This window comes from Alligator sinensis, unplaced genomic scaffold (assembly GCF_000455745.1).
Source record: "Alligator sinensis unplaced genomic scaffold, ASM45574v1 scaffold37_1, whole genome shotgun sequence".
Lineage (NCBI taxonomy): Eukaryota > Metazoa > Chordata > Crocodylia > Alligatoridae > Alligator > Alligator sinensis.
In genome coordinates this window covers 1938151-1965919 of record NW_005841955.1, presented here as the reverse complement: position 1 = coordinate 1965919, position 27769 = coordinate 1938151, and the positions used below count along the sequence as shown (strand labels likewise).

Sequence of the window (27769 nt, the reverse complement as noted above, 5' to 3'; positions counted from 1 at the left end):
GATCACCCCTACCCAACCCATTCTATACAAACCATAATCTAAACTCTCTGGGTGCCTGTAGACAGGCTGGGAAGCTGCTCTGATGTGCTGTAATTACATCATGTCAGAGCAGACTAGATTAACTGAGTCAGCTGGAGTGTGGTAATACCACACTCCAGCAGACTCCAGCATCACGTGTATCAGTGCTCCTGCGCTGAAAAATAGTGGCGGGGCACTTTAGCTAAAGCTCATTCAACAAGCTTTAGTTAAAAGCGTCCCTCCATTCCCGGCCCCCTCCCCCCATCCCCCCCCGGTCACCATTTTTCAGCACGGGTCACTGATACACACGACACTCCAGGCACTTTAATTATAGCAGTTCTTGGAGAGAATTTAAATAAAGCACCCCTGCCCAAGCACATCAATAAACACCCAATGTGATCCTTCCCCAGTCCCACTCCCAATCCCTCTTTTTCCTCTCTGGCACTCACTATCTTCCAACAGTCCTTGTTGTGTTTGAGTAGAAGAACTGCAGTTATGCTTGGTTCATGAGGAAGAAAACAAAGGCACAAGGAGCAAGGCTTGTTATGCATACACTTCATTCACAGTTTTACTTCTATAGAAAATAAGAGAAATCAGTGCACCATTAAACACTTCAAATGTAACCATTTTAACAAATAATTGTACAAAATCTATAAATAATTACCTTCACGTGTTTCTCCTTCTGCATGAATGGCCTCCCCTGCTCCCGAGGCATACAAGGCAGACACAGACATTGCATACCTAGTGCCTTCATCTAACCCTCTCAGCACGGTATTGGTGGTGTCACCCCTTGTGGTCACCTCTTTGGTTTCACCTCCTGCCACCGGAGTGTATGTGACAAGATACCGTTGCACTTTGCCAGGGGCTGCAGTCCAAGATAACTTTAGTGTGGATGTTGTAGGATCAGAAACTCTCAGATCTCTTGGATTTCCTCGTACTACACATAGTAAAAGACATTGGAAATATATCATGAAGCAAGCTAGGTTTCTTTGGGTTCTTACCATCATTAAAACAAAGATGGTACACACACATCTTTTAAGAACATTTCCCTTGAGTTTACAATATTCAAAAAGTATTTTGTTTCATTTTGAAAATAATCATAAGGTAAGATAGGAGACGGATGAGGGAAATACAAAACGCTAGCACAAAATCCAGCAGTTCTTACTGCAATCTACATCCATGCTTATTATGTCTGAATAAAGATTGCAACATCTGAACCAAGCAAGTTAATACATATTTATCTATATCTTTCTTTCAATTTTTCCCCAGGAGCAGGGGACAGTTTCCCCACCCACTGCTACCTGGGCTAATTGGAGGCAGTTTGCTCCCAATCAGCTGTCTGTATGTGTGATGTGCAGTAAATCTACTACCTGCATCTACAGGTACTAGCCAACCATGCAGTAGACTACATTTACAGCACAGTAAATGCTGCAAACGTGTAGGTGGTGATGCTTTACTGAGCAGTAGATTAGTCTATTGAGCAGTAAAGCAAGTAGATGTGCCCAGCTCCAGTGAAGTCAACAGCTATAGAATCAAATCCAAGACTATCAATAATTTTAAAAAAGGAGGGACCAGGAAGGGCTATTTGTTTCTATCCATCTTCATGCATAGCTTCCATTAGTGTCCTTCCATAAGTGTATCTATTATTTTATAAGACATGGAATATGAGCACAAAAAAAAAAATTAAATCCTGTGTTAATATAGCAAAATTATTTTTTCATTATTCCTCAGTGTATTAAGTACAGAAGCACAGTGGGTCATCTATAAGAAGATGCAACAATACCAAGAGACACTTTAAATACCATTCAAAAGTACTGGGTTCTGCAATATAGGTTAAGCACTTGGGTTGTGCAAAGCTTCAAGTGCTGATGCGATTCAGAGGAGATTCAGCCTAATTTGGTGGCCGAATCTCCAAAACTGAATCGAATCAGGGGACCAATTAAACGGTCTGAATCGATTCAAAGCTCTCCAAATATATTTGGAAAAGATTCGGAGAGCTTCAGCAATTCAGGCAGTCCCCACCTGCTGCAGCAGGGAGCTGGACTGGGACTCCATAGGTGTAAATAGGGGGAGGGGGAGGAGGAGCTGGAGGAGTGGGGAGGTGATCATGGGGGGACACCTGGCAGGACCTATTCCTTGCCTGCTCCCCCAACCCTCCTGAGTGCCCCCCGGCCCCCACCTGCTGTCCCAGCACCCCCCATGTCTGCCCCGCCCACCCCAGCTACCGGCCCTTTAAAAAAAACAAAAAGACCTACACTCACTGGCTACTGAAACAGCCTCAGGGCTTATGGGGGCTCATGGAAAAACCCCCCATGCGGTGCAGGGCAGCGGAGATCACCCCCCACCTAGCAGGAGCCAGTGAGTCAGACTTTTTTTGTTTGTTTGTTTTTTAAAGGACCGGGAGCTGGGGCAGGCAGGACAGCCATGTGGCAGGCCTGGGAAAGCAAGCAGGGGTCACAGAGCTCATGGCAAAGCCCCCCCACATGGCATGGGGCAGTGGGGGGCAGCGGAGATCGGCCTCCTGCTGGGCGAGAGCCAGTGAGTGGGGCTTTTTTTTTTCAAAGACCCAGGAGCTAGGGCCAGACAGGGCTGGGAGATCAGGTGGGGGATGAAGCCTACGTGATTCAAAGATTCAGCAGCAGCCAAATCTCCAAATCAGATTTGGCCGAATCAATTCACAACAGTGATTCGAATCACCGAATCAAACCACTGTCCCCCAAACTGGCCGAATCTGAATACAAAGCGAATACTAGCCGCTTCGCACAAGCCTAGTAAGTACAAAGCTAGCTTTCAGCAACTACAGCCAGGATCACAGTACATAATGATATATAAACCTAAGTAACAAATGGTCCATGCCCTGAACAGCTTATAATTACTAGTTCTCTAGAAAGGAACTATCTAGATTATTTAATATCATCCGAAGTCATAAAACCTAATTAAAAGATCATATATGATTTATCTAGGCACAGATTAGGGATACTCTGGTGGTATTAGCTCATCACATTTAATTAATCAGTTCCTTGTCTCTCATTAAGAATAAATTGCAAATTATTCAATTTATTTCATTTTTTATATTAAAATTGCCTTTTTGATATTTGCCACACACCCATCAGCAGCTAAAGAAACATATAATTTGTGACAGACAACATGCAACATTTCAGTGTCACTTAACTAGTCAAAAACCAGTTTCTAATCTGCCTTAATTACCCATTTGCTCTTAAAATTTAATATTTTAGTCTGGTAACATTTTTAGAATTGTTTAAATATTAAGCCTGACAATTTTCAAGCCAATGTAAAGTCTACTACTGATTTTAATGAATGTAAGATCAGGCCTTAAATAATCAATTTGCTGAGAGTAGTTAAAAGACATGTCACCTGCTTTCAAATTATACAAACAATTTTAGGCTGTATGTATTTCCTTCCAGTTTAAACCTTTCAAATAGGATGCTACCATTTTTTGTTACTGATGACTTATACATTTTATTGTCTTTGCTTTACTTATATATGGGTATTATGCCTAAAGCAGACTGACCTTTTTAGGAGGTCCATATTCAAGAACGTATATACAAGTCAAGATCCAAAGAAACTTAATTAAAATCTAGGGTGTAATTATACTGAAGTGTTTCTCAATCAAACTTTCATAATTACAAAACTCACCATTTATCCTTAGTAGTGACAATGTCAAAAAAAGAGAAAGGAACTTATGAATTACTTCTATGTTAGTTATGCTTTTTTCAATATGTCAGCATGCACTACACTCTTCTCAAGCAATACTACAATCTCAGTATTTATCACATACCTTCTTCAGTTTTTCCATATCCATTCAATGAATTGCCAGGCCCAGACTGATACTCAGGAATAAGAGAGACATCATATCTTGTATCTGGAAGCAAGTTCTGTAAAGTTGTAGATCTTTCATTTGCTGAGATGGTTATTTGTTTCCTTTCTCCTCCTGTAGCTGGCCTATATACAAGCCTATACCTTAGCACATTCCCTGGAGCTGGCGTCCAACCAACTTTAAAACTATCAGTAGTTTCATCTGTTATCCTTAAGTTTCGAGGAGCCCCTTTAACTACAAAAAAGATATATCATTTGTAATTGCTTGTCTTTAAATCAACCTGTATGTAGAATAAAATGTTTATTAGCTCCAAATTTACCAGAACCAGTTTATCCAAACCAAAGACTAAAAGATGCCTCATATAGTAAGTGCCCAATATAAGAAACCTTATAAATGAAAAATCAGGGCTCATGAACATGTCTCAGATCAGGTACCCAGAATCACTAGTCACATCTGAAATCTTAGAACTTGGGCTCAAATGTAAGCTATAACAATATTCTCTTCCAACGTGAATATGGTAAAACCTGTGCTATACAACCATATTAAATGAAAAGGCTATTTGGTTATCGTATATTGTCTTTTAATAAAGGTAGAAAAAACTGTACTCAGTACAGTTGAGGACACTGAAAGGAATCTTCTTGAAATAAGAGACTGCCTACTTAGATGCATTATTGTGCAGCTTTCATTGTGGTCATGTACTTCTGTCCAATCACCATTCACCAATATTTATCTGACCACAAACGTTCAAAGATTCTGGAAGGACATTAAAGAATATTGGAACCAATGGGTCTCCTTAAGTTAAATGTTCCTAATTAATAAAAATTTTTACACTTCTATTTTAAACATTTTATTGAGCATTTAAAGAAGTCTAATTAGGTTACTAACCTAACAATGTAAAAATGCTTGCTGCCCTGAAAGAGATCTGTTTATCTATCCTGCTCCTTGACAAAAATTATGGCTTCTACTCAGACCATCTAACATGACTGGATGGATGTTGCAGAGCAGAATTTAACACTTTCCCACATGTGCTGTGGCCAAAATGCATCATTTGGTGCCCAGAAGTCAATGAGAGTTTGGACACATGCATTTAAAAACAAATTCTGCCCTTTAACATTTACTAAATGCTCTTTGTGTGTGGTTCCTCTTTCATAAATAATTTAATGTGAACATCTGCCTGCCATAAATATTGTTCTTTGTCATTCACTTAAAGATGTGTTTTCAACTGTAACAATAAAAGCCTTACTTTTATACAAACAAAATACTTTTAATTTATTTTTACCTGACATAAAAATAACACCAGATTTAAAATTCCGTAGTACCCTAAGGCTAAAATCAGTTATCAAGAAACCAGCTGTTTGACCCAAGCTGTTAGCCAACGCAGCATGCAGAACTGTTGACATTTACACTCCATTAGTGGGACTTCTGAAAACTGTCAGGATTGCATCACATCAAGATTGTGAACTTTTTAAAATGCAGCATTGGTCACAAAATGAGGTATATTATTAATGCCTCACTTTTGGTAAAGCTGCTTAGCCTCTCTTTCCTTCCCAATTAAAATCTGTCTACAGTATCAAACAAGAAAACATTTTAAGAAATTGGTTTCTTAAGAAAAAGTTATAGGGGGCTAAACTATTCTCTCTCTCTCTCATGCGTATGCATGCATACACACACACACACACACACACGATGAAATCTACATCTGCCGCACTACTCTTCTCCCAATCCAATTTTAATCAATCCTAAGGAAAAAATAAATTAAATTACTTTTCATGTTATTTCCTTTGATCACATATAATCTTAGATATGGCAAAGGTAAAAAATAATCGTATGAAATGAAGTAATAGGTATAATAGATGAACTACAGGATCAGGTCCAGTAAGTCCTTTCCATCTAAGAATGACAATTCTTTATTCTATTTTATAAACCAGTCTTTTTTCTGTAAAAAATGTAGATCTAGTAACCACTGAAGCACCTGTACATCCTTTGAATATAAGACAGAGTCTTCAAAACTAAATAATTCTTCTAAAAATGGCCTACATTTTCAAGCTAAAAAAAAGTAGAAAACTCTTATATACACCATAGACATTGAATGATGGTAAATTTGTATATATTTGATGCCGTATTTTTTAATTAAATTGAGTCATAAAATTAGGGTGCATCTTTAATTCAAGGACATCTTGAATTCAAAGGAATATAGTAAAGAATATGGTAACTCTTAGTTGGATTGGAGCTTTAATAATTAAATATCTATGAAAATTATACATGTATATCACCACAGTGTATTGGAGAAGAAGACACTACAACCTCAGAACAACATAACATCCGGGAAACACTGAAACAAATTAAAATTCAATCTTAATAGTTGTCCTTTATCAGAATTTTTATCTTTATTAAAAGAAACAGAAACGCCATTATGCCAGTCTCATCCCACATACCAGTACTATATTTCAGAATTAGCTTGGTATTCCTCATATACAAATTCTCTCAATAAAGTAGACAGCTATTTGAACATGTGACCTGTTTGTGGCTGAGAATAATGGGAAAGTTACCTTCTAAGGTTGTTTCTTCCCCATCCAAGGAAGGACCATCACCATCTTCATATTCTGAAATCACACTGACTGCATATGTAGTTTCAGGCAGTAAATTTGTGAGAACTGAGCTAGTACTAGATGCTGGTACTGAAATAATGAAATCCTCTCCACCAACAGCCACCTTGTATTTAACTAGATAGGACAAAACCTCAGAGCCAGCTGGAGACCAGCCCACTTTGAAACTGTTAGATGTCACATCAGAGAAAACCAAATTCCTTGCAGGGAGATAAGCTGTACAGAAATAAAAACAGATAGAAGAGCTATTATGGTTATTTAAAAAAAATGTTAAGGCCCTCCAAAGTCTACTAAAACTACGCCTGAAATCAGCTGATTTCATTTATTTAAAAGAGATTTTTTTTATGTGCAGAAATGATTATCATAAATTTTTATGAAGGCATAATTATTACAATAATCTCTGAGAGTAGAAATGGATACTGCCAAATGAAGTGGATCAACTGTGCCAGGATATGTTGCAGTACAGCTGATCTACTTCACTGGGTGAAATATGTCACCTGTTGTCCCACCCACTGATGCTGATGGGCGACATGTTTTTCTGGTGCTTGAGGAGCCTGGTCCAGCATGCCCCAGGGATTCCTGGGCAAGATCAAGCCCTCAAGCCCTAGGAATGCCTGCCTAGCTTTCCCCACCTACCAAGACATGCTGCCAGGATCTCTAGGGAGCACCCTGGTGAGCAGGCAAAGTCGGGGTTTCCCAGCTTACTAAATCACACCCCTGGGATCTCTGGGGTGCATGTCAGCAAGCACAGAAAATCTGCTGCTCCTATAGTCATAGGCACAACCCCCCTCCCCCTGCTTCAGTAAGCACCTGAGCTAATGCTCTGCTTGTCTACCCCAAGTTATGCTATTCATTTTATATTTCAATAGCTTCATTGTAGCTATAAAAAGTTGTCAAATTCTGCCCTCCTTTACACCAGAGCAAATTTCATTGGCATCAGTGGAGTTCCCTAATTGCAAATGAGAGTAATATTTGTCTCAGATTATTTTCATTACATTTTTCTATTTCTCTAAGTAGTAATAATTACTCACATTTTTTCCGTATAGCAGCCAGTTCCTGCTCAATTCGTAGGCAGACAGACTGGGTAAGTTCAAAAGATATTCTCTGGAAAGCATCAAAATCTTCCACTGTGTACACATGGGTTTCAGCTGGCGGTGAGGCAATTGCTTCCAATTCTGAACGTACTGCATCCTTAACACCAACTGCAAATATTTCTACGTCTGTCTCCCTCAATTTTATGGCTGGCTCTTTAAAGGCATCTGATGATTTTCCATCAGTAATAAGAATCATGACCCTTGGTACATTTGGTCTTGATCCTCTGCTGGTAACAAATACTTTCTCCCTCACATAGGTCATGGCTTTGCCTGTGTTTGTAGATCCACCTCTGTAGGGGAAGGTGTTAATAGCCTTTATTATATCTTCAACTCGGTTGTATCTGTTCAAAGAAAACTCCGTATAGGGATCCCTGCTGTACTGGACAAGACTTATCTGTACTTTTTGAGGTGAAATCTCAAAGCTTTTAACTAACACTTCCAAAAAGGCTCTTACTTTAACAAAATTGGCGATGCCAATGCTGTAGGAGCCATCCACTAAAAGCACAACATCAGCTTTTACATCCACACCACGTGAGCATTCTGTAAAGAGAGAGAATCACCACTATAAGAGATCTCCAACAGCCATGGCACTTCTATTGCATCTGTATTTCTTATCCACTAACCAATTGTTTACACACGCAAAATGATGTGCTTCAGTTAAAGTAATTCCATTAACTAAAAGTATTTCTCACAATAAATGAAGGTCTGCTATTGTAAGACACATTTAGAGGTCTTTAAAAATATCTATGTTATCAGAACATTATCCAGTCAATAACTTACCCACTTGAACTTTTATTGGTTGTGTTTTTTCCATTATTGTAATTGGCTCACTGGCTGTCAGTCCTCTCATTGCATACACATTAATCTGGTATTCTGTGTCTGGTGAAAGATCTTTTACATTCAAAGCAGTAGTTTGAGGACCCACACTCAATATATGTTGTTTCCCACCAGCTATCATGGGAATGAATTGCACTCTGTAGCCCGTTATTTGGCCAGTGGATGGCTCCCACGTAATCCTAACAGATTTTGATGAGATCTGGGTTGTCGCTAGGTTTGAAGGAGACTCTACCACTGAAACATTAAAAAAAACCCAAATGGTCAGATACAATTATAAACAGGATTTTTCACATTTTTATTATAGACTTTGAGAACAAACTGGCTGCGTCTACATGAGACACTGAATGCACAGTAGCTCGTTACTACTGTGCAGTAGCATCACATGGCATGAAATGTGATGCAACGCTACTGCACAGAAGTAACAAGCTACAGAGCAGTCAAGAAGCTATACGGGGATGCTACTGAGCAGTAAGAATCTCAATAGATGCAGCCACTGAGTTGTACTTGATCAAATTTTCTCTAAAGAGTATTAGTAAAAGCAACAGCAGTAATGTGGATGTAAATAAATAAAACCAGGTTTCAAAGTAACTTCAAAAGGAGCAGCAGTGAAAGTCAGCAATAAAAACTGATTCATGTGCTCTTCCCAAAACACAATAGAATTTACAGTGAAAATGCTGTCATATACTAATGTTGTTTGACGCAGAAATAAAACTCCCTTGTAAATTCCTGGAAATGTTAGAAAGTTTAAATGCAGACACCGTTTGGGAACCATAACAATAGATCAATCCACAATGCCATTATTTGGAGAGACTAACCCTTATAGAAGCATAAAGTTTTTACTTTTGGCTTCTGGGCAAACCACAGGTTCTGCCTCTTCACTCAAGATGACTTGCCCTGCATAACAAGTGGGGCAATATGTCATAACCCATTCCTTTCAGATGCAGGTCATTTCAACTAAGTTTTCTCTTTAGCATATTTTTCCACCAAAGTGGAAGAAGTGGACCAAAATGTAGATTCTCGGACTCTGATAGCTACAACTTATTGTGGCTGCTCCTAGACCTATGGACTTCAGGAGATGCTTCATATTCACTCAGTGTTACATGTACATATATACTCTGTTTAAATGTATAGAGAATTAATATGTTTTCCACACATAAACTGTAGATTATAAAATTGATGGAGCTATTGAAACAAAAAGATTACATATAACCTCCTGTATCAGGTTATATTCCAGTAAATTATGGGTTTTTTTAAAGATCTCACCTTCTTCTCCACTAACCAATTCACCCAGTTGTTCATCAACACCTGAGCATACTTGCAAAATTATTTCATTCTGTATATCCACAATTCCATCAAAATTAGGCACATTAAAAACATGCTTCAATGAAGGTGGAGATGCTATTAGTTTCAGTTCTCTTGCATCTGCTGCTTTGATTCCTAAAAATTATAGCATGGAAGAATGTTGTAAGTGTACATATTACTTAGCTCTTCTTATGGTTACTTTTAAAGTATTAAAGCTTGATAAAGTAAAGCTGATACAAGTACAACTCTAATTATTAAGAGTCAAGCTAGTAAACCAGATAATGCACTCCATTAATATACTAGACTTTTACCTCCAGAGACTCATTATACCTCCAGGGAGTCGCATGTAAAACAGTCAAACAGTTTGTTGGTCTTCTAGTTTCTTGCTGACCACATTACAAAATTACCACACAATTTAGAACAATAGGAATGCCAAACTTGAGACAGCTCAAAACTGCAAAAAACATAGTTCAGGCTATTGCTATTACTATGTTAATCCCTCTCTATAATGCATTATCATATTTACCCACATTACTCAATAATATATAACATCAACATACCTAAGGAGAAAACTTCAACTCCTATGTTGCGAAGCTCTCTTGCAGGAATTTCAACTTCATCTTGAGATTTTCCATCCGTAATAACAATTGCTACTTTAGGAAAACCTTTCCTTGCTCCAGCAGTTTCAGTGAATGTATTTTTAACCAGATAATCAATGGCTTCACCTAAAATTAAGAGTAACAAAATGGCTTGTGCTTTATTGAGGAACAAACTAGGTTTTAAAAAGAGTTTGGGCTCTAAAATAAAATGCTACATAAACATAGTTTATCAAACATGATCAAAGAGCTAAAATCCATACCTGTCATTGTGTTGCCACCTTTGTAGGGTATTCTTTTAATTGCCTCAATAAGATCTCTTCTTCTGAAATACTGATTTAAATTGAACTCTGTTCTTGTATCAGAACTGTACTGAACAACTCCAACTCTTGTCTTTTCTTCCTCAATGTCAAAAGCTGATACAAGGGCAACCATGAAGTCCAAAATATATCTAAAGTTATTTCTCCCCACACTCCAAGAGCCATCAACAAGAAAAACTAAATCTGTTGTTGCACTGATGGAACATCCTGAAATACATATACAAAAAAAAAAACCTCTTAGCAGAAGAGTAAAGGATCATCTACTTGTTAATATTGTTACAAACTTTCAGGTCATTATACCATATTATGCATAATATGCACAGTGGAAATCTAATAAATATAAGCCAAACAAAATGGAAATTAAACACATTCAAATTTTTACTTGAAATACCGGACTTCAGTGAAACACCAATCACCCAGCCAGATGCCGTCAGTAAAGACCTTCCAGCTGGCGTTCTCAAAATGGAATTGTCAGTTGGGAGCTCAGTCAAAGGGTAGCCTATTTAATAATCATCAACGGATACAGGAAAAGATATATAGCTCCGACAGTAGCCAAAATGCCAAATGTACAATTCTGTGGAGTGATTTGATGCTGGGGAAGATTTAACTTTGGCACTGCTCTTTTGTCCCACCCTTAACCTTACATAGCAGCAGCATGAGTTTTTCTGCAATGTACAAGTCAGCATCAAGGGGACATTTTTAAAAGGATTGAGATAGGCATTGGGGCTCCTCAGGGGAAATTAGTTTATTTGCATGAAATTCCTGGCTCTCATATCAATTATATGTCTCATTTCCATAAAGGGACTGCAGGTTCTTCCAATTCTAGTCCCTTTTCAAATTTCTTCAGCCCAGTGCACAGCAAATATTATAAGTCAATAAAACTTTACTGCTAAAGTTTTATTAACAGACACAGGAATTTTACTTCCTTGACTGTTCCAAAGGTCTAATGAAGTTTGTCATGGTTTCATCAGACTTTTGATCAAACCCTTGCTTATCTCCAAATAAACTATAATACAAACCCCCCCCCCCAAAAAAAAACTTACTTTGTAACTGAATCTCATCGATCTTTTTGTCCTCTTTTCTTACTGAACCACCTGTCTGAACTGAAGAAAACATAATATAGATAAATGTAGTGGAAAGGAAATAAAAATATGTCATATGACTACAGATTATATTTCATTTCATAGAAAAGTAGGGCTGGACGGGACCTCCAGAGGTCATCTAGACGAACCACCTGCCTGAAGCAAGATCATCCCTATCCAAACCATCCTATACAAATCCATTGTCTAGCCTATTAGCAAAACTACATAGTCAATCCTGACACAACCATGAGGGGGACAATGGGAGCCAATGTCATTCTGATGCAAAGATTGTTAGAATATGCTCCAAGGAAAAGGACAATGCCCACCCCCATTAGAGAGGAAGGCAAAAACACCCATGGTACCTTCCAATCTGGCCATGGGGGGGAAAATCCCTTTTGACATCAAATATAGCTATCATTCTAGCCAGTGTGGAGGGGCAAGACCCTTGTGGCAGGGCACCGTAGGCATTTTACATTGTGGCAGGGCACTGTATGTGCCGGCCTCTTTAAGGGCCTGGAGCTGGCAGCTGGCAGGTGCCTGATGAGGGCAGCCATTTTGAACCTAGGGCTGCCCATATAAACAGGGCAGTTTTGCTGCTAGAGGCCAGGTAACAACATTGCCTGGCCAGAGGGCTGCTGGTATCATCTGGAGGTAAGGGAGGAGCTGTAGGGGATGGTCAGGAGGCTCCTGGTCCTGGGTACAAGCTAAAACTGCACCCTGCCAGGAGTGGGTGGTGTGGTGGGGTTCTCAGTGGTGCAGGAGCCCCCAAGAAATGCTAGGCCAGTTACCACCCTGGTGAAAGGCGGGGTGGAGTGCCTTAACCCCTAGCCCCCACAACTGGGTGGGTTACCCCTTGTTTGGAGGGTCTGGAAGGTGGACCCCATAGAGAAAGAGTGAGGCCATAGACTCAGGAACCTGTCCAGACTTCCCCTGACTGGTCAACGCTGGGGCCAGGACTGGAAGGGTTGAAGGGCCAGGGGCCCACTGTAAGGGACACCCAAGAGCTGCGCACCTGGGGTTCCGACTGGCCTGGAGGTGGGCCAGGACTAGTGAGCCAAAGGTCCTGGGGGGACCACACCTGAAGGGGAAGCAGTTCAGGGAGCTATGCTGCCCGGTATGAAGGTGAAATAGACTGCCTGAGGAGAGGAATCCAGGCAGGGTTCAATTAGTAGGATTCTGGGGCCCAGTGTGGGGGCCCGTGATGTTGAGAACAGCTGGATGCCATCTGTGAGGCTTGGGCTGTGGTGAAGAGGAGGAACGGAGCCACAGACAGTGCCCCCTGGCATCGGGGCAAGAAATGGGCAGCCTCCTGCTTAACTGACATTTATTAATTAATTCCCAACAAGCCGTGGCAGGAGAGAAGGCAAGCAGTTAGCCCAGAAACGGGTGGGTGGGCCACAGTGAGATTGGCCCCGAGAAGGCCCCCGTTACAACCCTCTATCCAAGAACCTCTGGGTTAAAGTTCTAGCAGAAGTACTGGCACACCCCAGTCAAAACCTTCAGCTTCGTGAAAGTGAAAAGTTGAACACCAAAGTAGAAAAGTACACTGGAATTAAGCACACAACTGTGGCTGTCAGATCCCAAAATGAGATTGTATACATATAATTCATGCACACCTTTCTTGGGTCTGAACTGAACAGCACTGCAGCTAGGCCACTACATAAACAATAAACTACTGACAGTTTCACATGCTTATATAATACCTTCTTCCATCCTACAGCATTTTGTGAAAACTAATGAAGTAATCTTTGCAATCTTCCCATTTTACAGGTAGGGAAACTGATCATAACTTGCTCCAGGTTATATGGAACATACAAGGCAAATCCAAAACTAAAACAAGTTTTGAAAGCCAGTCCAGTACTTTTAGTATAGTTATTAGAGGTAACCTATTAACATTTTAAACTAACTTAATTAACTTTGACTCTATGGGCACCTATACACATGCCCGGAGCCTGCTCCAATGCATGCTGATTAGCATGCATCAGAACAGACTTAGCATACTCTAGAAGCCTCAGCATCACATGTATTCAACATCCCCACACTTCAAAATGACAGTGGGGATGCTTTAACTAAAGCTTGTGCAAGGAGCTCTAGTTAAAACACCCTCACTGCCATTTTGAAGCACAGGGATGCTGAATACAGGAGATGCTGCAGGCACTTTGGCTCCCAAGAGCCACTCTAATGAAAGCGGGCCCCCTCCCCCGGATCACATGTAAAGATGCCCTATGAATCTAGGTGCATTTTATTCAATGCATTAAAACATGAGAAGATAATGGAGCATTCAACTATTCTGCACTGAAATTTGGACTGTGTCTGATCCATTTCCTGCTGATTTTTTTTTCTATTTACTTCGATGGCACCTAGATCAAGTTTACTGCAAGTAAGTCTGGTTTAGGTAAAGGTGAAAGTATTTCCTTCAGCCTTCTACCATATTTTTCTCCTCCTTGCCCTGCAGATTGCCTCTGCTCCTAGCAGGATCACTAATACTTGCAAAAAAGTTGTCTGTAGAGCCAAAAAAGAGCAAGATCATATGTACACATTAATGTTTTGCTGGCTAACAGGCACCAAGCCAGAATTCTGTCCTACAATTGGCCACTTGAACTGTATTCAGTTATATGTAATTTTATTATATATGTACTTACTTGTAAGTTGGCCAGAAACAGGTATACTCTCCTCTCTGTCATCATATGCAAATATTGACACAACATATTCTATATCAGGTGTAAGGTCAGATAATATAGTGTGGGTAGTACTAGGTGAAAGGGCAAATTCTTTGATAGGTCCATCTGTAATACAACATACAGAACACATTTAACACAAAGTATCTTAGTCCACCAATACCAAGTTTCTCATAACCTGAAAACACAATGAAGTCAACTTTCTAGTCTCATTTAAAGTCACAGAGTTGTCAGCTTTCCTAAAAAAAATTATAAAATTGCACATAAAATTATTCCCAATAAAGCATCCCATCTTCCCATTCAGTCTAAAACATAAGATATGTATCTAAAAGTAGCTGCATTTAAATTAATTGGGTTATAGGGTAGGATCCATTTCTGATCATGTACCAGTTATGAACTGGTATGACTTCACTGAGTATGAAGTTGGAATTACAAATTGTCTATTCTGGCCTAAATGTGAGAAGTCATGGTTCTTTTATTTTATGATATTATATGCAATGTGATGAGATTCTATAATATTCTATGAGATTAAGTTTTTTATCTAGGAAAACCTACTTTAAGAAAAAAGCATATTGCTACTATTTTAATAGAGGATTTTTGTTTGTTTTTAATATGTCTATATGTAAAAATCAGATGAAGGAAATCTACCAATTTGAAAATCTCTCAAAGAAAATTAAGGATATGCAAATTCTATATCGGATTCTCTACTATCTAGCATCTTAAGCCACCAGGACTTGTCCAGAGTAAACGTGAGAAATGCTACCATTCTGGTTTAGTAACATTTTAACATTAACTTTGTACAGGTAAGGATGCAAAATGGAGAAGATCAGACATGTACACTCTAAAAGTAACATGACAGGACCCAATTCAGAATTCATACTTAGTTTTATACTAATGCCATTCCAAATTACTCCTGATTTACGCTGATATAACAGCATCATCAGTATACCAAGGAATCAGACACCACTAAAGAGACTACCGGTGGAGTGACACAGCAGGGGGGTGCCCATCATCCAGCATTCCAGAGGATCATCAATGCAGTGGAGAGGGTGCCACATGGCACACCACCACACGGTTATGGGGCATGTAGCCCATGAGGCATGTGGTGGGCCAATGGTCCCCTGCGACTCAAAAGTTGAACAGCCTTGAGGTACAGCATATTCCTAAAACATGGTCTGCAACACTCCATAAATGGAATGGAGTCATGACTTCCCCTATTTCCTAGTTCTCCTCACCCATTTGTTTCAAAGGAAAATCATGAGCACATAATCCTTGCATACCCCAATATGCTGATACTGTGATGCAGGTAGCCCAACTACAGGCTATGCAAGAGAGGAAATCTATTACTCCATCCCTGTGCTGCTGCATGCCCATCTAGGAGAACATTAATATTTATTCACACCTCACCTCCTAATCATTTCGCGAAGCTAGATAATGTCATTGTATGAAACTAAAACTTACCAACTGGATGGACAACTGTTATCCTGTAACCCTCTATTGCACCATATGGTCTTTTCCATGACATGTGAACATTATGTTCATCTATAATTGTAAAATTCAAGTCTGACGGTGGATTAACTGCAAAAGATTTATATCAGGTAAAGGTTTAAAAAGTTGAACAAGCTATTATCATGTTAATAAAATAAATGATGCTGAGCAAAGCTTACTAAGATTGTCTTTGCATAAATTTGTTTCCAACAAATATAAAGATATGTTGTTGGAAAAAGAGTAAAATAAAAGCTGACGAAATATGACAAAACATCAAAGAGAATATGCATTAAGAGGACAGCACAAAACATTTGTTTCTTGAGTTGCCAAGTCATTCAAGAATGGCCAGCAAAATCAAGCATGATAGAAAACACATTTGGATACATGTACAATGAGTTCACAGGTAATAATCACATATGCAAACATTTCACATAACAATTAAAGGAATTTTGATACATGCTGGGTGCAGTCCGTACAAGCATGCTAAATCACAACCTGCATACAACACCATGAGATTGTTTAGAGCATGAATGCAGTACTCTCCCTCATAGGATATCAAAAAAATGATCATCTTTTTAAGATGATTTTTGCATATTTCTTGTAAATTATATTGTACTGAATCTAAAAACATGGCAGAAATTAAGAAAAATAGAATTTTAATAGTATTTAATAATAAAGAAAAAAGTTTGAGAGTTTAATATTTAAGCAATTTATATCATGTTCTATATAAAAATATACATGTAAAATGTATATCAGTAATTATTGTAATATATCCTCTATTGTATAATTCCAAGTACTGGCAGCTCAACCCCTTTGTTCCTAGTGACCACTAAAGTGGCATATTTTGCACATAGTTACAAAGAATTGAGGAACAAAAGGGCTAATAAGTAGTTATGGTTATAAGTAATTTACTGTAATATTTGAAATGATGTAAAGGTTCACAAAAATAAGATTCGACCTGTTTACATCCAATTTCAAAGGTGTAAACCATCATTATCATGTTCCCTTTGCAGCAGGTGTACCCATACTAGAAGTGGCATTTTAACATAAAATGCCAGTATGGTTTCTGTATAACATAATTGTTAATTATGAAAAGACAACATCAAGGTATATTTATGGACATTTATTTACAGAATTTATAGAAAACAGCAAAGAAGGCACCAGTGATCTGAACAAATGATTGCAAATAAAACTTGTAGGAGCTGGTGACAGAAGTAACTGAACAGTATAGAAAGAAACAGTTTACATACGATATCTTGCAGCATCATGCATATGTACACAAAATGTTGATTATTATTTTTAGCTTCCCACAATGGACAAAAGCCTCCATGTACAAGGTTCATTACACAAAGAAGTCTCATAAATATTTTATAATGATATTCTCTTGATAAACTGTATCATGCTTATTCGTGCAATATTTTACTGACTCACTGTCAGTGCATGGTAGGTGTAGTACATACTACTAATTAAACAGGTCTACAAAGTAAGATAAGATTCAGCCATACTTTCCTTCAATACTTCAGATTGTTTTGCAGGCATTCTGGATTAGTCAGATTTTTTTTGTTTCCTGAAAGATCTCCATTATTGCTTAGTTAAGGACCTTTTTTGTTGTTGTTTTGTTTTTTTAAGCACAACAATTCAATTAAAAAGCAGAGTTTAGAAACAAATGACAGATTTTTTTACTGCAACTAGGACCTTTTCCAATCGTGATAGATGGCATATTTGTAAAACTGAAAATTAAATAATTTAAAACTGCCATTTCCAACCATAGGATAATATGGCTTTGGAATATTGATTCAACAGATATACTAGTATTGGAATAAATGTTATTTCTCCTATTATCCATACACAGGCAGTGAGATTAGACTATTAATCTGCATGCGTATTTTATTCATCATTCTGTTTACTATAATCACATAGATAAAGACAGCAAAGTCATTACTTAGTATCAAAATCATGCAACAGATGTTAATAATAAAATGCATTACATATTAAGAATATCATTATAAAATATCATTTCAGTAGCAATGGCTCAGGACAAATTTAATGCAAAGGCAGAGACAACTGACCTGAGCATGCTTAAAAATAATTCAGTACATGGAAAAAATAGCACCACCAACCTTGAAAGTAAATTGACCTGATGCAGCAGAGACTTTAGGGTTTAACTGCTGTAGGACAGCAGCAGCCCAACTTGTTGATATCCAAATGACCGGATTCCAGATAAACTGAAAAACTGACTGTGAGGAAAAGTCTTTAACATCATAAAGGATTTTAGTCCACTTGCTGAAATTCTGATGTGGTACTTGGCAGTTAGAAAGACAGCATAATCAATATTTAACTGGTGAATCCACTCATCCGCATATAAAAGCTTAACAAATTCATAGCATTAAATGCTACTCTCCAACTGAGTTCAATGGCAATTTTGCCTAAGTGAAGAAAGTGGGTTTGGGAGTATGGTCATTAACATCTCTGTTGGATTGATATTATTCAAGTCAAAGAAACTCACTTTAGACTGCATTCAGTGCTCACATGGAACCCTACTGATTTCACAAAAACCAACTCTGAATTGACTGCAAGCTCATAGCCAAACAATCATATGATGAGAAAAGTGAGTCATCATGAAGTATAGTAACAGATTCCAACAGCAGATTGTACATTAACCAGAACTAACTGGGACAACGGTTACTTAATCTCAATACTATTCTCATTCTGGTAACTGCCTTACAACTAGAAAAATAGTACCTTCATTATATGGGATGAGGCATGCAGTACTTTTATAGTCAACATGCCCACTGAACATCACGGGAGTTTTGCTACAGGAGGCCTAAGGAACTGGGCCACAAGAGTTATGTATGTGTGCAACTATATTCACGTGAGTAATCGAGATGTGAGCTATTAACATGAATAAAGCTGTACATGTACATAAGCCTCTGTAATTGGGTATTTGCAGCCTGATCCTGTGCTTGTCAAAATTTATGAAGGACACTTTGGAGAGGCAGGATCATGACCTTAATATAGGGCAATAGCGTAATATCCTGGCAAATATTAAAATGGAGAATAGTAAGATACTTACTAACTGGATAACAGCAATACTACTTGATACAACTGTATTTGTATATAATGAGATTGGGGGAAAGTATTATTTTTTAGCATTAATTATACATAACTTGTTTCAAAACATGTCAGTGCCTACAAATCATGGAATTACTAGATACCTAGTAAAAACTGTTTTTTTATGTACAACAGCATTCACTGATTTCAACTAAAGATTGAGGGCAAGGTATGGCCCAGAGAGGAGCCCACCAAATTTAAAAATAGTTTACAATAAGACACTTCAAGATGTCAACATTTAATGTCTTTAATACTCGTTTCAGTCACTTTTAAAATTATCGTAAGGTAAATTACTTTATGAAATATCTTATTATATATAATATATCCGTAAAAGAGAAAACAATACACATCTAATGCTGCTTTGCATAAGTCATGCCACTCTTTGTACATACCAGAATATTTTTAGGCTAAAAAACATAGGGGTATTTTTCTCATGTATCTATGCATTATACTGGTTTGTATTTGTTAGATAACACAAATACAATATATTCAAGTCAACAGCATTTACAGATGGCCCAACGTGGTTGCCAGCAATTTCAATGAATAGCTAATGAGACAGAAAAATGTCATTAAAAAAAACACTGTGATGTAATTTAGATACAAAAAGCAGCCATAATCTGGAGGCAGCTATCATCCACACAATCCAAACTTTCCTGAAAAAATTGAAACTTCATGAATGAAAAATTAAAAATAAGCAACCACCACCATTTTTGTGGAACACATAAAACAATATAATTCAGAGGAAGGTAGACAGAGGCAATATTCTATAGCTATTCTTCTCTTTTTAGTATAGCATGGATTTATTTTCACACACCTTACTAGGCTCTGATCTAAATCCTTCTCCCAATTAAGTTAAAAGTTATTGATTCCAATAAGGGAAACAACTAAGACCTTTATTTTAATAAAATACTATGGCCTACCAGTTTAGTAAAGCCTAACTTCTCATTCTCATTAGATAGTGCTAATTGCAGTACTAAAATGGTGCCACCTGTGGGTTTGTATTTTTATCAATTATATATATTTCTTATATTTTGAGAAAAAACTTACATGAATATACTTTTTAGTACTTCACACATTATATTTATATATAATATAAAAATATACATACCCAAATGCAGTTGTAGTATGTGTGTAAATAAATACATCCACACATTTGTTTATATACATATATATGTATATAATCTATGCTTCAAATTAACATTGAGAAAAATAGTGACTTGCAGTTACTTATACTTAAAATAAACTTATATCTAAAGTACATTGAAATTATGCTGTCAACCCAAGACCTCAGTGCTGTTAATAGTTGGTCTTTTTTTTAAAGAAGTTTGACATCACCAACTCATTTGTAAAAAAATAGGCAATAGCCACCAAACAGAAACAAATTTAAGTCATGACAAACCTGGTCCAAATGTGAATACATGAATTATTTGAACAGCTTCATATCCACTTGATAAATCTCAGAGCCATTCATTTTTCTTCCCCCAAATCCTGGGAAAATACCTCTGTTATACATAAAATTTCCTAATTTCCAGTAATATTTGCATGTTACTTTCTACTCTGTATTGCATCACCAGAAGACGTGTTTTCCTCAGACATTCCTATACTACAGCTTTGTGCAGTGATACTCTTGTCAGTCCCATGAAAAAACGGGCTTTGCTAGAATTTAAATCTCATTTATCACCTTTTAAATTACTGAAGCATCACAGTATTCAAATGTTTAGTATGATCAATAATGTAATGTATTTTTCATTAAAATGCCATGGAGAAGATGGTAAAGGCACAAGGGGAAATGTCACAGCCAATGAAACCCGAGTGCATAATTTTCCTTTATGACTTTGTAAGTCTCTCTCTGTATTAAAATTAAACATATTGCATAAGCTATGACACCAAACAAGACTTTGCTCTAAAACTGTAACTACCAGGCTAGTCATACATTATTTAGTTCAACCATGATTTTAAAAAGTAAAACATTTTTATCTATTAGAATGACATGGATTTCTTCCTAATCTCTATAATAGATGAAGAAAAATATTGTGAAAAAGTAAGTTTTTGGCATTAGAGAACACATAGAAAGTACTAGTGAATTACAAAGCTGAACTAAACCAGAATACAGGAACAGTTAGTGAATGAGGTACAGCATAAACCAGAAATCAAAGCAAAGGAGAGAATATCAAAAGATAGCAAAATAAATGGATAGTGGAATTTTACTACTGTACTACTGCAAACGAGAGAGCAGTCTAATAGGCTTGAAAAAAGAACTGCCCTCTTGCCAGTAAACGGGAGCTGGCATCTCTATCCAAAAAAAATCTACTCTTTCATTTAAAAAAAAAAGTTTCTAATCCTTGTAGAGCTCAAATAATCATTCAGGTCTAAATCTTGGCCTTGCTTTTTTCATAAGTCTGAAGAAAAATGTTAGTCCCCTTGCTACTGCCCATAGGTTTGCCAAGCTGCAGCAGACTACTGATGTTCTTCAGAATCCTGGTGGCAGGCACGAAATTGGTAAGAATCAGTTCAGTTTCATTCTGGAGTCTTTTAGGAAATTATGGGCAGCAGTAGACAAACAGGGGAGCTAGTTAGTAGTTACTAGCGAAAGCAAAAACTCAAAGGAGGGAGAAGGAAAACTAGCAAAAACACCCCTGCTCCTGCCTTTTACCCTTCAGTGCCAACTTTCCATTCATCCTCTCCCTTGGCCTGACCTAGTGCCTCCCTACTCCTGAGAGAAAAGCAGCTTGAAACAAGAGCATTAATGGTTGCTACCTATGCCAATCATAGAAGGAGAAATAAAGCACAGGATGAGAAACAATGCACAACTGCATTCATCTCATGGTAGGAACAAGAACTGGAACAAAACAAGTCTAGAGGTCAAAAACTGGGTGCAGAGGAGGACTGTGGGTCAATAGCGTGTGGATGCTGCAGGAGTAAAACCAAATGAAGGAATATAAATAGGACAGTTAAAGTTCAGCAGACATCCAAAATGAAATAACAGAGAAAACAAGACAAGTATGATACAAAGCATGATTCAAAAGGCAACACAAAAATGAGGCAGAAGGCTGACAGTGCAGGTCGACAAATGCAAGGCAAACAAAAACACTGAAGAAAATCTGTCTAAAAATGTTAAGTAAGAAAAAAAAAGCTTAAATACCTCTTCTCACTAGAGTCTGCCCTGATGTGATCACAAGTTTTTGGAATCCTGTTTATAACAATCTCTAGCTTCCTCTCCTCTTCCCACTCATAAGTTTCAAGATTTTACTGACTTTACAAAAGACTTTAAATATTTTTATACATACTGACCATTTTTCCCCCTTATTGTAATAAACATTTTAGCATTTCAGAAATTCTCAAGCTATGACAAAGTTTGTCCTTCCCTGGAGAACTCATATAATTTAACTTCCTTCCTACTATGAATCCTTCCAACTTGTTATTAATAATCAGCTGAGGAAAGACACCAGGACCTATTTGGTAGGAGCAAAGACACGATCATAAACTGGTCACTGCTAGTGGGACAAGAGTATGCAAAAACCAATGGATGTGAATTTATATAAAAGTACATTTATTTAATAAAAATTTCTGAAAACAAGAGACTAATTATGCAAAATGTCTGGTTACAGAAAGCCTTGGCTGGGATGATCTAGTTGGGGATGGTCCTGCTTTGAGAAGGGGGTTGGACTAGATGGGACCTCCAGAGGTCCCTTCCAAGCCTCATTGTCTATGATTCTATGAAAATGCTGACTGCCTTATGAATTGCATAGAGTCATTCAGTACTATTCAGAAGGTATTCAGCATCTCACAGGATCAGGTTCTAACCTTTCTTTTGTTCAATATTTTCACATTTCAGAATAAGAATTATATGAATGCTGATGAATGGCTAATGTTGTGTGTTGTTTCACTTTTCCAAAATATTTCTTGTGCTTCTACAAAAATATTACATTTGTAACTTTTAGTAACAATACTCAAGGGCTCAAGTCTGCCATTTTCACTCCTTCATTCCATAAGGAGGACAATGCTAAGTGAAATCAAGTTACATACTTGATTAGCTTGGTAGTAGGGTACCTACCTCTCAGCTCCACTATGGATGTTAGAATCTGGATGTAACATTTGCAGTGTCCTAGGTAAGTTGCAATCACTGTATACTCACCTTCCTCCTACTCTTATTGCTGTCTCTCACACAGTGGTCCTGCACTGCCAGCGCAAACTTTGGTTCCTCAGCCAATACCAGTGTAGTGGGCAGTACTTAGCAGGGCAAACAGCTGATTCTTTTGTAACCAGATGTTCACTGCTGGCAGAACTGTTGTGTTTTTCATTGTTTTATCTTGAACCTGTACGGCTACTAATTGCACTGCTCTTGCTGAAGGAAAGACAGAAGAGTTGGAGGGAGCCTCCTGTTTTGGTTTTCTTTCTGGTTGTGATACTTTAATGGTCCAGAGCCCATACTCTTAGACTGCAGAGAGGCACAAACTGTGTTCAGTTCTGGGGGTCTTCTGGGAAAAGCCCTGAGCTCGCTCCCCAGATCAGAACTTTTCACAAACTTGGGAAGGGTTATGAGATGCAATTCCGGTTCAGACCATTCCAGTAAGTAGCCCTCAAGGTCCCAGCTAGCTGTCTGGGATTCAGACATTTTGAGCCTATCACTATGGGCACGTTTGGTTTTCCCCAGCTAATATTTATATTAATGAATGCCCCATCATTTATCTCTGGGTGTCTCTCAACAGTCCCATGGAGATTTGTATTTAATGCCTGGAGACTCGAGGACAATTGTGGAAGGTAAGCAACCCTAGGTGTGAGGTCTCCAGCAAGACCTGTTCTGAGTCCTTTCTCCCCTCACCTCCCCATCTCTGCCCCAGCAAAACAGCCCCACTGTCCTCCTAATGGTGAGAGATGACAGAACAAGGAGCAACCATCTCAGTTTGCAGCAAGGGAAGTTTAGGTTAGATATTAAGAAGAATTTTCTCACTAGGAGGATAGTGAAACACTGGACCAGGTTACCCAGAGAGGTGGTGGAAGGTCCATCCTTGTGGGTTTTTAAGACCCAGCTAGACAAAGCCTTGGCTGGGATGATCTAGTTGGGGCTGGTTCTGCTTTGAGCAGAGGGTTGGACCCAGTGGTTCTCAACCTTTTTTATCCCAGGACCCATTTGTAAACATCAATGGTCAGTCCCGACCCAGTGCCCCTCACTCCCGACCTGCTGCCCCCCACCCCCAGCTCCCCAGTGTGTGGAGCAGGGGGTGGGGGCTTGGGACATGGTGAGGGGAGCTAAGCAGCCCCTCGCGGGCTGGAACTCTGCCAGCCTGCAAGGAAAAAGCCATGGTTTCCCACACTTTTTCTTCCTTAAAGGAGAATCCATTTTTTAAATGTATTGATCCATTTTTAAAGTGTGTTCACAACCCTTACATATAGTCTTGCAACCCACTTTTGGGTCAAGCCCCACAGGTTAAGAAATGCTGGACTAGATGACCTCCTTCCAACCCTCATTTTCTATGATTCTGTGAAGGATGGTGCATCATCCCCGCTGGGCCTGGAGCTGACAGCGCTGTAACGGGGCACTGCCAGCGTGTGTGGCGGGGAGCAGTTGTGGAGCTGGCAGCGTTGTAAGGGGGCACCGCCTGTGGGGGTGAAGCAGACGTGCCATTGGCAGCGTCTGTGGTGGGGAGCAGATGTGGAGCTGGCAGTGCTGTAAGGGGGCACTGCCTGTGGGGGAGGGAAGCGGGCATGGAGCTGGCAGCACTATAAGGGGATACTGCCTCTGCAGGGGGGAAGGGAAGTGGAGCTGGCAGAGCTGTAAGGGGCACTGCTTCTGTGTGTGGGAGGGAGTAGATGTGAGCTGGCAACTCTGTAAGGGGAAACTGCCTGGGGGGGGCTCGGCTGCAGCCCGGGAGCCGCGCCAGCCTGTGCTCCGGGGAAGGAGAGCTCCCGGTCGGCGCCTCCCAGCCCTTGCAGCTCCCCACGTGCAGCAACTCAGGTGGAGTCCCCGGGCTGGCGGACAGACACACGCGGGCGCGGAGCCGCTCTGCTGCAGGACTTTATTTCAAGACGGTTTTTTTGTTTTTTTCTTTTCTTTCCTCGAATAGCTCCGTCGTCCCAGGACTGCAGGTCGGGGCGTGCGCCAGCGCCCCGGGGCGTGCTGCGCGTCGGGGCGGCTCCGGGAGGCAGTGTGGACAGCACACCAGAGAGACAGAGGGAAAGGAGCGAGACACGGACAGCGAAAGAGAGGCGCGGCTCTGAGGAGAGGAAGGAGAGCGCCGGAGGGGCGCGCGGAGCGGGGCGGCCGCCCGGGCACGTACCTTCCGCCTGCGCGCAGGCGAGGAGCAGGGCCGCGCAGGCGGCGGCGATCGCTGCGGGCAGCCTGGTCTTCATGCCTGCCCCGGCGGAGCGGCGCGCAGGAAGGAGCCTGGAGCGGGGCAGAGGAGACCGGGGTTAGGGTTTGCGGGAAAGCCGCAACAGAGCCCTGCCGGGGCGGACTGCCTGACTCCTTACTCTAGGACGGGCTTTTTGTTACCGAGACCTCCCACCCAAAGCGGATCCCGGGCTTAAGTGAGAGTGAGCCTGGGCAGAGACACTGCAGGAACCAGGCCCGCAGCTCCTCATCCCCGCGCTGATGGCTAATTCAGAGGTCTTTTCTTTCTTTTTTTTTTTTTTGCCTGGAATCAACCAAATGCCTCTTTCATCTGGGGATTGCAGTCGGCTCCTTTTTCAGCACTGCTGAAGCACTTAGTGCACTGCCCGTTAGGGCTCTCCAGGCAGTTTGGAAACTCATAAAAACTTCTCTTTTTTTGGTTCTGCCTACAAATGCGCCTTTCTTCCTTTCTGTCGGGTCTCAGATAGATTACACAGACCCCTATGTAACACGCCGCTGAAACCCGAACCGGCCTCTAGCCCTGATGCTTTCCCATCTGAGAAGTCGTTTTCACAATCCGCCGGGGGAAATGGGTTTCAAAGACTTGGTAAAAACAGAGCAGAGCAAGAACCATGCCCGGGCTGCAGATGGGCTAGAAACCTAGACGGGAGTTGGAGAGATTTTGAGTCATCCCTAATTACAAGCAGCTGGGGCGCGTTTGCTCGGGGCTACACGTTCAGGGGCAGGGCTTTGGCAAAGCCCCCGCAGGAGTGTTGCCTGGATAAGTCCTAGGCCCTTGTTACCCTATCGCAGGGTGGGGAGGAGTAGTGCATGACACACAGAAATCCTCGTTAATGCGCCTATGGCGTTTAAAAGGAGAAACCGTCAGGAGTCAAAATAAGGTGGTGAGAGAGACATTCCCAATTAGGTGACACATTTAATCCGAAAGGTGCCAGGAGCCTAATGATTTTTGTATCCCTCCTTGCTTTGAAAGGTGCCGAGAGCAAAACAAAGACAAACACGTAAACCATTAGGCTGGCAATAGCCCGCAAGAACAGCTCCGCGAAGAACAAGACGCGCTGAATCGGTATAAGGAACTAACGCGATCCAACAATAACCTGCCCGATTACCCACACGGAACAAACACACTGTCTTTTCCCCTCATTGTTTTTATCAGTCGCTTGAAAATTGGATGGAAATCTGGCCAGAAACTGGGAAAAAGCTGGCTGTAAGGTCTCCCTTAGGCACCCGTGCGGGCTACAATGTGTGTCCGGCTCTGCCACAAGTAACCATAACCACGAAAGCCTGAGCTTCAAGAGCATGCCACTCTCCTGCGTGGGAAAAGGCCACTGTTGTTACATCCCTTTAACAGCGTTTTGCTGGGCTCGTAAATGCCTTGTAAACTAGGCGCTTTCAGAGGACTTGGGTCCGAGAGCTCTTGCCCGGGCTTAGAGTGCCACCTCTTGAGCCTTTGCAGGAGGATCAGGAATGAAATTACTCCGAGGCGCATCTAGGAGCGTGTGCTCGGCTCCGGCTGCCGGACAGGCACACCTTGATGCCACCGGCATGTCTGTCTACACGACTAGCAGTGCCTGCTACTGAACAGACCACCAAACATATTCCTTTTCCAAAATATTAAAACATATCTATTTGACTGCTTATAAAGCAGTGGCAGCGCCCCCTTAACAGCTCTATAGCCACGCTCTGCCCTGAGCCGTCTGCAGAGGAAGGCTCCTCTCGCTTGCCGACCAGAGAGAAAAGGAAGATCCCCTTTGGAGCAGGGCTGAATGCCTCAGTTTTGATCTGCCACACGCGTTTGAAGATCCGACCTGCTCAGTCCCCTCTCGGCTTCACACCGGCTTCGCTGCCAAAGACCCGCATAACGTCATTACAAAGCCTGGAGGGCACGGGCTTTGATGGTTTTCAGGCACAAAGAGCTGTCAAGCAGCTCCAGTCCTGGAGACCGGGGAGCAGCTACTTATAAGGAGCTGCACATAGCAGGGGGGGAGAGGGAAGGGATCCTGCCAAGGGAAGGCGGCACGAGCATCCCTCGAGCCGAGCCGCGGAGAGAGGTGGGGGCAGGCGACCGCGTTGCGGGACCGGAGCGGCGGGCTGAGCGCCCGCTTGGTTTGAACCCGGGCATCCGCCAGTGCGAGCCCCCTCCCAACGCCGGGCGAAGGCGATAGGCTTAGAAATGCCCGGAGTTTCTTCTGTCTCTCTCCCTCTCTCTCTCTTTGTCCCCAAGCGGCAGATCTCGCCCGCTCCCCTACAAAAGACCCCGTCCCTGTCCCGGTCCCCGCACGCCAGGGGCACTTGGCAGCTGGGAGACCCGCGCTCGCCGCCTCCGCCTGTGCCCGACCCGCACACGGACACGCGCGTCCTCCAGCCTCCGCCGCGGCGTGCACAGACCTGCGGACAGCGTCGGGGGCCGGGCTGCCGCCGGGGCCGCCTCTCCTGCACCCTGGGGC

At 40.8% G+C, this 27769-nt stretch overlaps 1 protein-coding gene across 1 annotated transcript in view; it reads right to left on the bottom strand.

Annotated features, from left to right (window-relative positions):
* The window catches only part of COL12A1 (collagen type XII alpha 1 chain), a 139049-nt gene extending 111304 nt beyond the window's left edge, over window positions 1–27745 (bottom strand). The window contains exons 1-13 of the mRNA XM_025200085.1: window positions 27711–27745; window positions 25249–25355; window positions 15833–15949; window positions 14336–14479; window positions 11655–11714; window positions 10555–10818; window positions 10256–10420; window positions 9657–9830; window positions 8337–8627; window positions 7494–8096; window positions 6406–6678; window positions 3818–4090; window positions 683–955 (exon numbers count right to left, since the gene is read on the bottom strand). Coding sequence (XP_025055870.1) covers window positions 683–955; window positions 3818–4090; window positions 6406–6678; window positions 7494–8096; window positions 8337–8627; window positions 9657–9830; window positions 10256–10420; window positions 10555–10818; window positions 11655–11714; window positions 14336–14479; window positions 15833–15949; window positions 25249–25321 — 2710 coding nt within the window. The 5' untranslated portion in view covers window positions 25322–25355; window positions 27711–27745. The remainder of the gene's footprint in view (window positions 1–682; window positions 956–3817; window positions 4091–6405; window positions 6679–7493; window positions 8097–8336; window positions 8628–9656; window positions 9831–10255; window positions 10421–10554; window positions 10819–11654; window positions 11715–14335; window positions 14480–15832; window positions 15950–25248; window positions 25356–27710) is intronic.
* Window positions 27746–27769: the final 24 nt, after the last annotated feature.